The sequence below is a fragment of the Prionailurus bengalensis genome, chromosome E2 (genome assembly GCF_016509475.1).
Source record: "Prionailurus bengalensis isolate Pbe53 chromosome E2, Fcat_Pben_1.1_paternal_pri, whole genome shotgun sequence".
Taxonomy (NCBI): domain Eukaryota; kingdom Metazoa; phylum Chordata; class Mammalia; order Carnivora; family Felidae; genus Prionailurus; species Prionailurus bengalensis.
Window position 1 is genome coordinate 48,675,731 of NC_057352.1, and position 13,732 is coordinate 48,689,462.

At 43.1% G+C, this 13,732-nt stretch overlaps 1 protein-coding gene across 1 annotated transcript in view; it reads left to right on the plus strand.

Annotated features, from left to right (window-relative positions):
* The window catches only part of HYDIN (HYDIN axonemal central pair apparatus protein), a 347,254-nt gene that overhangs the window by 124,105 nt on the left and 209,417 nt on the right, over positions 1–13,732 (plus strand). Inside the window, exons 13-15 of the mRNA XM_043599622.1 lie at positions 1,546–1,781; positions 4,390–4,490; positions 13,062–13,197. Coding sequence (XP_043455557.1) covers positions 1,546–1,781; positions 4,390–4,490; positions 13,062–13,197 — 473 coding nt within the window. The remainder of the gene's footprint in view (positions 1–1,545; positions 1,782–4,389; positions 4,491–13,061; positions 13,198–13,732) is intronic.

A 13,732-nucleotide genomic window follows, 5' to 3' on the forward strand; every position in this document is an offset into this window, starting at 1 on the left:
CAATCTTAATTATAATGATTATAGAAAGATCTGAGAAAGGTTAGCAGAAGAGATCATTGAAAGCATGAGGGAAGCCTAAAACCAATAGTATTAGGATTTGGTGCAAGCAGAAAGCTAGGAGTAACACTTGTATTATTAATGACCCTTCAGTCTTTAACAAAAGAATACCACTTTCTTTAGGCTTTTTAGCAAGCGATATGGGGTTTACAGGTCATTGTACAAGAAATTGTTCTAGTTAGGAGGTTATAGTTGGCTTTATTCTCAAAAAACCTTCTAGCTTCAGGGAAATAGTCTGAGCAATGGTTTGGAAGGACCCATCTGAATCTTTATACAAACCACTTCCAGCGTACCCTGTACATTAGAAGAGTGCTGATCCCATAAATGGTCAAGTAAAAATAAACAAGGGTGAGGGATCTACAGTTTCAATAGTCTTTGCTGGGAAAGTTCTGGAAAGCTGAATGCAGCAATACATGATTATTAAATGGACTTTCTAGAAGCTCCTCTGGAATTTCCAAGAAAGTCCTTCAGGTACATTTAAGCAGGCAATTCTTTTTCCATAAGAGATCTCTTCCAAGTAGAGTGGCAGGTAATATGACAAAGGAGACATAAATGCGTTTCCTCCAACAGTCCTAATGTGTAGACAAAGGCTCAGAAATGGGGAGACAAATAGATCAGTCCAAAATATCCCCTGCAGTAATGTAGTAACTAGCAGAGACCAATTGTGTTTTACTGCATTAGGGCTCCAGGTAGAAAGAATAGTGTTTGCATCCCATAGAAATATGCAGATAGAGTGGCCACCTCGGGAATCCAAAATCAGAGCTCAGTTTATTGTCTGCCAGGCAAGGAGGATCCACATCTCTTAGAAAAGGAACAGGAGTCTCACTGAACTGAACGTAGGAAGGCTGGATTTAACGTGAAAAAGTAGCTTTGTCTAAGGGAGGTAAAAGCCAGTGTGTTAGTCTCTGGCTGGCTCAAAAGCAGATTGTAAAGTCTCTCTCAGGAGATGCTATTATTTGATTTTGTGTCATCGACCCTGGGAGCATGAGCCTCAGACAGGTCCAGGAGGAGTTATATAATATCTTGGCGGGCTCTGGGTCACACAGCAGGGAAAACCACACAGGCTTCTCCTTTCACACGTTGGCAGATAAAAAGAGCAAACATGATTCAATTTTTTAAAAAAATCTGTATTCTGTGTAAAAATTAAATGCAAAGCATACTTCTGGAGAACTACTCACCAAACAGATAATAATAGATGCTGCTTCTTGAGAGGGACCTGGATGAACATCAAGTGATTTGTTTTATGTCTATAGTTGCTACATAGTACGCATATATAAGTATTCACTGACTGACTGAATGAATGAATGAATGAAATGCATTCATTGACGGTACAATTGAGGACAATATCAGGGAGAGGTGGAGTTAAGCAAGTGGTGATGAATTGCACAGGCAGTTCATTTAAGTGGTTTGGCAATACTAGCAGAGGTTGAAGTTTCAAGGGAGGCTATAGTGGGGCTTTGATATCTCACCTTACATTTTGTTTTCCAGGTTTCCCTCATACCTTGATATGTTCCCTCAATAATACCTCCTTAGTCCCCATGACCTTCAAACTGCGCGTCCCTGGAGATGGCGATGGCCATAAAAGCATTTCAAGTTGTGAGCAGTATTCAGACAACAAAATACCGTTTTGGAACAAGGACGAAAGACCCTTAACGAAACCAAAAGAATTCACCATCACTCCCAGCAGTGGCACCATTCGCCCCCAAGGATTTGCTGCTATCAGGGTAAAGTGCACAGCCTCCCAGCACATACTCCCAGGCAGCCACGCTCTCAGATAGTTACTAGGATCACAGCTAGGATTTGCTTTATACATCCGTTGTCAGCGTGAGGGAGTGCCTCTAATTCACGTGGAAAAGTGGGCCTATAAGGAAATAAACCACGGAGGCAAAAGAAACCAGATACAAATATATTGGGCACAAGAACTGACACTGCTCCCGTGAATTTCCATCAATCCAGAGGCATTGCCTTCACCAAAACCATGGATTCTAGAGAAATCCAGTGAAACCCCTGCTCTGCATAGATAGTACACTCATCAATATAGATGTAAAAAGATTTAAGAACTCACTGATAATTAGGTGCTCCTTTCCTTCAGAATCTAATTGTTCATACCAATCAATGTCCATATTTGTGCCACAGATGATACCCAATTTATTCAGATTTTTAATACAAATCTGGGCTTCATGGTGAACGTAGATGTGATATCCCTAACAGTGCTTTATATTTAGGCCCACAGTGTGATGCTCTGGGCATGGCCTAGCAGAGCCACCAGCAGAATTATTTCACAGCTCACTGAGAAGGATTTTACTGTCTTCCTTCACCTACTTTTGCTCTTCCAAACAGTTAGGTCTAGCATTACTGAAGGCTGCTAAATTGAAATGATTTTATCTTTTCTGGGAAAGAAAAAAGAGAAGACTTCCATGGCGAAGGTTAGCAATTTTCTCTTTAGTCATGACCTTTGAATGTTTAATTCAGGTATGGTTTTAGGCCCCACATTTGCTTTAAATGTTTCATAATATCTCACTGTGAAGCCGCTCATCCTAAATCTTTTCTGGGAGTCTTTGGCTCTCCCAAGGGCATCTCCGTGGGCCCAGTGAGGCTTATATCACATATCATTGTCACTTCTCAGGTTCCCAGTCTTAGTCCATTTGGGCTGCTATTACAAATACTTGAGGGGCACCTGGGTGGCTCCGTGGGTTAAGTGTCTGACTTGATCTCAGTTCAGGTCTTGATCTCAGAGTTGTGAGTTCAAGCCCCGCATGGGGCTCCATGCTGGGCGTGGAGCCTACTTAACAAAAAATGTTTTAAAAAAAAAAACCCAAATACTTGAGACTGGGTGGTTTATAAACAACAGAAATTTATTTCTCACGGTTTGGAGGCTGTAAGTCTAAAATCAGGGTGACACATGGTAGAGTTCTGGTGAGGGGCGGCCTGCTGACTTATGTCCTCACATGCGGAGAGGAGCTGTGGGGTCTTTCTCATTAGGGTCCTCATCCTGTTCATGAGAGCTCCACCCTCATGACCTAATCACCCCCAGTGGCCCCACCTCCTAATTCCCACCACACTGGGGGTTAGGATTTCAACATATGAATTTGGGGGGTGGGACACAACCTTTCAGATCATGGCAGTTGCTCACTGTGGCTTTCCCAGGAAGAAGTGCTGTTGCAAAGAATTTATTTTTTACTTCATGCTCAGCCTACACATCACCCACCTTTCCTTTTTTCCCTCTCACACATCGCACAGGAAGGTTTGCGAAGACATAGCACCTGCCTAGCAGCCTTCTGTGAGAGCCACTTGCTCTGCCTTCTAACCAGAGCTCAGAGACAGGAACAGGGGTTAGAGTCACTCCAGGAACCTCTGCATGCTGGGCCAACTGCTTCTCTCCACATCTGACAAATTTTCTTTCCAAATCAGTGGCTCCACCTTCACTTTATTTTCCCTTCAGATTTGGAATAGCTTTCCCCAAGCTTCAATTTTCACTCCTGAACTACATCAACCATGTCTGTGTGGACTCAAATTTGCATCCAGTGATTCCCTTTGCAACCAAAAAAAAATTCTTTAATTAGTCCTTCATACATAATTTATGTACAGAAAAGCTTTAACCTATGCGAGAAGCTGTTCTCTAGACTTACAAGTATCTCTTCCACTACAAATCATTTTTAAGCAATTAAAAACTGTGACAGGACCTCAACAGCTAAATGTAAAATTTCACAATAATAAATAAAAATCAGAGGATAGAATATACTGGGCACATACTGTCCTTGAATAGACCTTTCTTTGGAGCTTCCCATTTTCTGCTAATAATGAATATGGTGGACAGTGGGGAGACAAGATTTTGATTAAAAAAAAAAAGACTAGTTGATTTCTTAGGCCCTTTTCTGGAACTGACATGGTTTCATGTTCATTTATTTTTCTGTAAGAGAAACTTAGCTGTAGTGTTTTAGTGGTGTGTTGAATTTTTGTAATTTCTATAGCCAGGAGGCATAGAGAACAATTTAAATTGAGTAATGAAAGTTTGCTTGTTATGGCTTATCTTTCAGGGTCATTTTTTCCCCCTTATGCAGGTATATGACTTCTTTGATACAGTCTTCTCAGAAATGAGCAAACCTATTGTACTAAAAGCCATTTGGTTTCTAACCTCGCCTTTGAAAAAACTCAGCATGCCCTGACCCCAAAATGTAACTTGTTCAACTGAAAATGTAAAACACCAAACACCCCATGAAAAGTACTCAGAAGCCATCCTCATCAGTGCTGTCCTCCCCTGGCTCCTTTCTCCGCTGCACAGAGGGAGGGCCGGCCTTGTGGAAGAGCGGCTTTTCACCTTTATCTTTCCAGGTGACCTTATGCTCCAACACCGTGCAGAAATATGAGCTGGCCCTGGTGGTGGACGTGGAGGGCATCGGGGAAGAAGTGCTGGCGCTCCTAATCACAGCCAGGTATCACACTCACCTGCTTTCTCTCCTCCTGCGTCTCCCCTGAGCCACCAGCCAGCAATGGCTGCCTCTCACGGAGGCAGCATGCCTGCAACCAGTTCTCGCTGCATTTGTTCTGCTTTCCTGGGAAAGCAAATCTGATATGGAATCTGATATTCAAATGATAAAGCTTTAAAACAGCAGGCACACACCTCTGGTGCAGATAAGAAAAGGGATGTGTGTGTGTGTGTGTGTGTGTGTGTGTGTTGCGTGCATTTTGCAGTGTTAAGAATAATAGTGCTCCCTAATGGTCTGACTTTCCACGTATGTAACTGAAAGGGTTCTACCAGGAAGAGGTGAACAGTTGCTGTTTTTCTTTACATTTTTTTTAATGTTTATTTTATTTTTGAGAGAGAGAGGCATAGCGTGAGCAGGGGAGGAGCAGAGAGAGAGAGGGAGACAGAATCTGAAGCAGGCTCCAGGCTCTGAGCTGTCAGCACAGAGCCCGACGTAGGGCTTGACCTGAGATCATGACCTGAGCCGAAGTTGGATACTTGAAGGACTGAGCCATCCAGGCACCCCATAAGTTGCTATTTTTGTAATTTTTATCTTTAAATATAATACTCCAGGGTTATGCCCAGAAAGAGTGGTGCTCACAGGCCTGCAGTGGAAGGTCCATTTAGCAAGACAGTTCTGCACCAGGACACTTACTATGACTTCAGTGCAGGCTGCAAGCAGGCCTCCTGAATGAGGCTCTCTAACAACATAAACTCCTCAGCACCGTACCGACCTTCTCTCCATTTTAATAGAGGCAGCAGTGGACTCTCAAGTCAGGTTAAGATCGTGGCTCTGCCATTTGTTGATTGTGTCTCCTTGACCAAGTTGGGGTCTTCCTAAGAGTTGAGTGTGATGCTAATGATGACAGTGATCCTGATTAAATAAATAAAATCGTGGGCCACACTCTTGCCAAAGCAAACAGGTGTCCAGGTCTGGGGCTTTAGACGGTTTGTATGAAAATGCCATCTAAATGAAATTGAGAAACTTACTTAATAAAAGCCTGATAGAGGATTCTAGTCAAGATGGCGGCGTAAGAGGACGCTGGGCTCACCACGCGTCCTGCTGATCACTTAGATTCCACCTACACCTGCCTAAATAACCCAGAAAACCGCCAGAGGATTAGCAGAACAGAGTCGCCTGAGCGAAGCGCAGACGAGAGGCCCACGGAAGAGGGTAGGAAGGGCGGCAAGGCGGTGCGCGCTCCACGGACTGGCGTGAGGGAGCCGGGGCGGAGGGGCGGCTCGCTGGCCAAGCAGAGCCCCCGAGTCTGGCTGGCAAAAGCGGAGGGGCCGGGCGGACTGTGTTCCGACAGCAAGCGCGACTTAGCGTCTGGGAGGACATAAGTTAGCAGCTCTGCTCGGAAAGCGGGAAGGCTGGAGGACAAAGGGAGGGAGAGCTCCTGAGCCTCCCGGACGACAGAGCTCAGTTTGGCGGGGAACAAAGGCGCTCACCAGCGCCATCTCCCCCGCCCATCCCCCAGCCGAAATCCCAAAGGGAACCAGTTCCTGCCAGGGAACTTGCTTGCTCCGCGCAAACACCCAACTCTGTGCTTCTGCGGAGCCAAACCTCCGGCAGCGCATCTGACTCCCTCCCGCTGCCACAGGGCCCCTCCTGAAGCGGATCACCTAAGGAGAAGTGATCTAAGCCTGCCCCTCCTGCCCCCGTGCACCTTGCCTACCCACCCCAGCTAATACGCCAGATCCCCAGCATCACAAGCCTGGCAGTGTGCAAGTAGCCCAGACGGGCCACGCCACCCCACAGTGAATCCCGCCCCTAGGAGAGGGGAAGAGAAGGCACACACCAGTCTGACTGTGGCCCCAGCGGTGGGCTGGGGGCAGACATCAGGTCTGAGTGCGGCCCCGCCCACCAACTCCAGTTATACACCACAGCACAGGGGAAGTGCCCTGCAGGTCCTCACCACGCCAGGGACTATCCAAAATGACCAAGCGGAAGAATTCCCCTCAGAAGAATCTCCAGGAAATAACAACTGCTAATGAGCTGATCAAAAAGGATTTAAATAATATAACAGAAAGTGAATTTAGAATAATAGTCATAAAATTAATCGCTGGGCTTGAAAACAGTATACAGGACAGCAGAGAATCTCTTGCTACAGAGATCAAGGGACTAAGGAACAGTCACGAGGAGCTGAAAAACGCTTTAAATGAAATGCAAAACAAAATGGAAACCACCACGGCTCGGCTTGAAGAGGCAGAGGAGAGAATAGGTGAACTAGAAGATAAAGTTATGGAAAAAGAGGAAGCTGAGAAAAAGAGAGAGAAAAAAATCCAGGAGTATGAGGGGAAAATTAGAGAACTAAGTGATACACTAAAAAGAAATAATGTACGCATAATTGGTATCCCAGAGGAGGAAGAGAGAGGGAAAGGTGCTGAAGGGGTACTTGAAGAAATCATAGCTGAGAACTTCCCTGAACTGGGGAAGGAAAAAGGCATTGAAATCCAAGAGGCACAGAGAACTCCCTTCAGACGTAACTTGAATCGATCTTCTGCATGACATATCATAGTGAAACTGGCAAAATACAAGGATAAAGAGAAAATTCTGAAAGCAGCAAGGGGTAAACGTGCCCTCACATATAAAGGGAGACCTATAAGACTCGTGACTGATCTCTCTTTTGAAACTTGGCAGGCCAGAAAGAATTGGCACGAGATTTTCAGGGTGCTAGACAGAAAAAATATGCAGCCGAGAATCCTTTATCCAGCAAGTCTGCCATTTAGAAGAGAAGGAGAGATAAAGGTCTTCCCAAACAAACAAAAACTGAAGGAATTTGTCACCACTAAACCAGCCCTACAAGAGATCCTAAGGGGGACCCTGTGAGACAAAGTACCAGAGGCATCACTACAAGCATAAAACATACAGACATCACAATGACTCTAAACCCGTATCTTTCTATAATAACACTGAATGTAAATGGATTAAATGCGCCAGCCAAAAGACATAGGGTATCAGAATGGATAAAAAACCAAGACCCATCTATTTGCTGTCTACAAGAGACTCATTTTAGACCTGAGGACACCTTTAGATTGAGAGTGAGGGGATGGAGAACTATTTATCATGCGACTGGAAGCCAAAAGAAAGCTGGAGTAGCCATACTTATATCAGACAAACTAGACTTTAAATTAAAGGCTGTAACAAGAGATGAAGAAGGATATTATATAATAGTTACAGGGTCTATCCATCAGGAAGAGCTAACAATTATACATATCTATGCACCGAATACCGGAGCCCCCAAATATATAAAACAATTACTCATAAACATAAGCAACCTTATTGATAAGAATGTGGTCATTGCAGGGGACTTTAACACCCCACTTACAGAAATGGATAGATCATCTAGACACACGGTCAATAAAGAAACAAGGGCCCCGAATGAGACATTGGATCAGATGGACTTGACAGATATATTTAGAACTCTGCATCCCAAAGCAACAGAATATACTTTCTTCTCGAGTGCACATGGAACATTCTCCAAGATAGATCACATACTGGGTCACAAAACAGCCCTTCATAAGTTTACAAGAATTGAAATTATACCATGCATGCTTTCAGACCACAATGCTATGAAGCTTGAAATCAACCACAGGAAAAAGTCTGGAAAACCTCCAAAAGCATGGAGGTTAAAGGACACCCTACTAACGAATGAGTGGGTCAACCAGGCAATTAGAGAAGAAATTAAAAAATATATGGAAACAAACGAAAATGAAAATACAACAATCCAAACGCTTTGGGACGCAGCAAAGGCAGTCCTGAGAGGAAAATACATTGCAATCCAGGCCTATCTCAAGAAACAAGAAAAATCCCAAATACAAAATCTAACAGCACACCTAAAGGAACTAGAAGCAGAACAGCAAAGGCAGCTTAAACCCAGCAGAAGAAGAGAAATCATAAAGATCAGAGCAGAAAGAAACAATATAGAATCTAAAAAAACTGTAGAGCAGATCAACGAAACCAAGAGTTGGTTTTTTGAAAAAATAAACAAAATTGACAAACCTCTAGCCAGGCTTCTCAAAAAGAAAAGGGAGATGACCCAAATAGATAAAATCATGAATGAAAATGGAATTATTACAACCAATCCCTCAGAGATACAAACAATTATCAGGGAATACTATGAAAAATTATATGCCAACAAATTGGACAACCTGGAAGAAATGGACAAATTCCTGAACACCCACACGCTTCCAAAACTCAATCAGGAGGAAATAGAAAGCTTGAACAGACCCATAACCAGCGAAGAAATTGAATCAGTTATCAAAACTCTCCCAACAAATAAGAGTCCAGGACCAGATGGCTTCCCAGGGGAGTTCTACCAGACGTTTAAAGCAGAGATAATACCTATCCTTCTCAAGCTATTCCAAGAAATAGAAAGGGAAGGAAAACTTCCAGACTCATTCTATGAAGCCAGTATTACTTTGATTCCTAAACCAGACAGAGACCCAGTAAAAAAAGAGAACTACAGGCCAATATCCCTGATGAATATGGATACAAAAATTCTCAATAAGATACTAGCAAATCGAATTCAACGGCATATAAAAAGAATTATTCACCATGATCAAGTGGGATTCATTCCTGGGATGCAGGGCTGGTTCAACATTCGCAAATCAATCAACGTGATACATCACATTAACAAAAAAAAAAAGAGAAGAACCATATGATCCTGTCAATCGATGCAGAAAAGGCCTTTGACAAAATCCAGCACCCTTTCTTAATAAAAACCCTTGAGAAAGTCGGGATAGAAGGAACATACTTAAACATCATAAAAGCCATTTATGAAAAGCCCACAGCTAACATCATCCTCAACAGGGAAAAACTGAGAGCTTTTTCCCTGAGATCAGGAACACGACAGGGATGCCCACTCTCACTGCTGTTGTTTAACATAGTGCTGGAAGTGCTAGCATCAGCAATCAGACAACAAAAGGAAATCAAAGGCATCAAAATTGGCAAAGATGAAGTCAAGCTTTCGCTTTTTGCAGATGACATGATATTATACATGGAAAATCCGATAGACTCCACCAGAAGTCTGCTAGAACTGATACAGGAATTCAGCAAAGTTGCAGGATACAAAATCAATGTACAGAAATCAGTTGCATTCTTATACACTAACAATGAAGCAACAGAAAGACAAATAAAGAAACTGATCCCATTCACAATTGCACCAAGAAGCATAAAATACCTAGGAATAAATCTAACCAAAGATGTAAAGGATCTGTATGCTGAAAACTATAGAAAGCTTATGAAGGTAATTGAAGAAGATTTAAAGAAATGGAAAGACATTCCCTGCTCATGGATTGGAAAAATAAATATTATAAAAATGTCAATACTACCCAAAGCTATCTACACATTCAATGCAATCCCAATCAAAATTGCACCAGCATTCTTCTCGAAACTAGAACAAGCAATCCTAAAATTCATATGGAACCACAAAAGGTCCCGAATAGCCAAAGTAATCTTGAAGAAGACCAGAGCGGGAGGCATCACAATCCCAGACTTTAGCCTCTACTACAAAGCTGTCATCATCAAGACAGCATGGTATTGGCACAAAAACAGACATATAGACCAATGGAATAGAATAGAAACCCCAGAACTAGTCCCACAAACATACGGCCAACTCATCTTTGACAAAGCAGGAAAGAACATCCAATGGAAAAAAGACAGCCTCTTTAACAAATGGTGCTGGGAGAACTGGACAGCAACATGCAAAAGGTTGAAACTAGACCACTTTCTCACACCATTCACAAAAATAAACTCAAAATGGATAAAGGACCTAAATGTGAGACAGCAAACCATCAAAACCTTAGAGGAGAACGCAGGAAAAGACCTCTCTGACCTCAGCCATAGCAATTTCTTGACACATCCCCAAAGGCAAGGGAATTAAAAGCAAAAGTGAATTACTGGGACCTTATGAAGATAAAAAGCTTCTGCACAGCAAAGGAAACAACCAACAAAACTAAAAGGCAACCAACGGAATGGGAAAAGATATTCGCAAATGACATATCGGACAAAGGGCTAGTATCCAAAATCTATAAAGAGCTCACCAAACTCCACACCTGAAAAACAAATAACCCAGTGAAGAAATGGGCAGAAAACATGAATAGACACTTCTCTAAAGAAGACATCCAGATGGCCAACAGGCACGTGAAAAGATGTTCAGCGTCGCTCCTTATCAGGGAAATACAAATCAAAACCACACTCAGGTATCACCTCATGCCAGTCAGAGTGGCCAAAATGAACAAATCAGGAAACTATAGATGCTGGAGAGGATGTGGAGAAACGGGAACCCTCTTGCACTGTTGGTGGGAATGCAAATTGGTGCAGCCGCTCTAGAAAGCAGTGTGGAGGTTCCTCAGAAAATTAAAAATAGACCTACCCTATGACCCAGCAATAGCACTGCTAGGAATTTATCCAAGGGATACAGGAGCACTGATGCATAAGGCCACTTGGACCCCAATGTTCATAGCAGCACTCTCAACAATAGCCAAATTATGGAAAGAGCCTAAATGTCCATCAACTGATGAATGGATAAAGAAATTGTGGTTTATACACACAATGGAATTCTACGTGGCAATGAGAAAAAATGAAATATGGCCCTTTGTAGCAACATGGATGGAACTGGAGAGTGTGATGCTAAGTGAAATAAGCCATACAGAGAAAGACAGATACCATATGGTTTCACTCTTATGTGGATCCTGAGAAACTTAACAAGAACCCATGGGGGAGGGGAAGGAAAAAAAAAAAGAGGTTAGAGTGGGAGAGAGCCAAAGCATAAGAGACTGTTAAAAACTGAGAACAAACTGAGGGTTGATGGGGGGTGGGAGGGAGGAGAGGGGGGGTGATGGGTATTGAGGAGGGCACCTTTTGGGATGAGCACTGGGTGTTGTATGGAAACCAATTTGTCAAAAAATTTTATATAAAAAAAAATAAAAGCCTGATAACATATCCATCCCTAGAGTTTAGGGATGAGTTTAGGTCTCCTGAATTTCAGATGTATCAGAAAGAACTTGAAGGTCAAGGCCTTGCCATGGTCTACTTAGTCCTTCCAAAGACCTAACTAATTGTTTTGCGTGTTTAAAAACAGCAAAAGCTCTTTCATCTGGTCCTTTCTATACCCAGGTTTAGCTTTTTTGTCTAGGCTTGCATTTCTTTTCTGGGTGGGTTGATTCTGATACTTTCCCCTTTTCAGCCCCCTTTCCCTGCAGCTGTCAATGGGAAACCCTGAGTTAAAGAAAACAACAACAACAACAACAACAAGAACAGAGTCCTAAGAGGTTATGAGTTTCCTACCATGTGTACTCTGTGTGTGACCCAAGTGAAATACTCTAAGTCCTATCAGCCACAGTGTTTCAGGTAGTGAAGGGTTAGCTTTATGCAAGTCATCGGGTCAACTGACAGCTTCCATTCTAGCTAAAAATGAACACTCATCCCGTGCTAAACCTCAAATTTTGGGTTAACAAGACTCACTTTCATGTCATTATTTTTGGTGTAATCGGTAGGAACTGCTTGAAGACCCTCAACAAAAGAATTGCTTTCAGAACTTGCAGAGAGCCAGCCGTGACAGCTCGCGGTGCCCTCTACCACAGGTTAATCATCTCTGACTGAGCTCTCGCTCAGTGCAGTAGGCACTGTGCTGTGCTCTTCTCTCACGTTAGCTCCTGTATTTCCCACAACACTCGGAGTTAATTATGCTAATGTCAATCCCTAGAATTGCCTTCATTTTACCTAGGAGCAAAATGCAACTCCGGTAGGGAAAGCAACTTGCTCAAGGTTGTATTTGTTAAGGTCACTCTTTGAGCCTGGCTCTGATTCAGACGCCAGTGCCCCTCACCACGACACTATATTGTGACAGTGCAGCAAGGCAGGGAAGACTTTGAGATGTAGACACAAAATGAAACACAGATAACCTCATGATAGGCCAACTGCACACACAGGGCTTCAACTCCTCCTCCCCTGCACCCCACTCTGCCTCCCCTCCCCTACCACACCCACCTTTGCATTGAGCACCACTGTCACGGTGCCATTTCTGGGTTGAGCAGCTGCCCAAGCCTGATCCAAGACAGCTGTTCTGCCTAGGAATTAGAATTATTACCATAATTTAGATGGTGCAAACTGTAGCTCGTCCTCGGGGGACTCTGACTGGTCCAGAGCGTCACAGCTAGTTAGGACCCCATGCTGGTAGCATTGGCCCTATTTGCCTTGGAAACAGTTCCACTACCCTAAGGAACTTACACTGTGGGAGCCCCTTGGTAAAAGAAAGCCAAATATGAAAAACAATGGAAATGTTAGTCATTACTCATGGAAGACCGCTGTTTAAGGAGTCTTGCTTCTAGCCCTTTTTTGATTAAACAGTGGTGACTGGGGGCTAAGGGATAGGAATGACAGGAGAGAAGATTTAAAAATGATTAATGTAGTTATTAGGAAAAAAAACCATGTGACAGTGACAAATGTGTTTAACTTGGGACTCTGCATTCTCCATCTGTAAACAAGCTCTCTATCCTTTTGAATTCTTTAATGGGTCTTTCCTTTGAGCAGGTGTATTGTACCTACCCTCCACATGGTGAACACAGAGGTGGACTTTGGGCGCTGCTTCCTGAAGTACCCCTATGAGAAAACGGTCCAGCTTGTCAATCACGATGACCTCCCAGGATGCTATGAGGTTCTACCTCAGGTGACTTACTTTATCCTTTTTCAGTGTTGATTTTTCTTCAGTTGGATTCCCTCAATGAGAAAGAGAAATCCTTCTAAAGAGCCATATTCCTGAACACATGACCTTCTGTAATTCTGATTTTGAACCCTGGGATAAAACGGGCATGGGGTCATAAAGCCACAGCTGGATTGCCACCTGCATGATCGAGCAGCTGCAGGTGTAAACAGTTCTTAATTTCCCAGGGAAATTGCCTTTGATAAAGAAAGGCAAGGGTCAATTAAGCCAACATGCAGAAGTTTCACCTACAAATAATTGCCTATGAATTAATCAGTCGTGGGAAATGAGGCAGAGCTAAGAGTTTTCATTTATGGCTATGGCTGTGACTTTAACAGCATCGCTAAAGTACAGTAATGCAGTATTTATAAATGGACTTGTTGAACTAGAAGGCTAGAGACACTACAAAAAGAAAAAATGAAGTTGCCTTCTAATGTTTTATGAATGGATCTGTCCACATGCCACTACACCCAGCTAGGTGGGGCACTGAGCAATTAAGCAC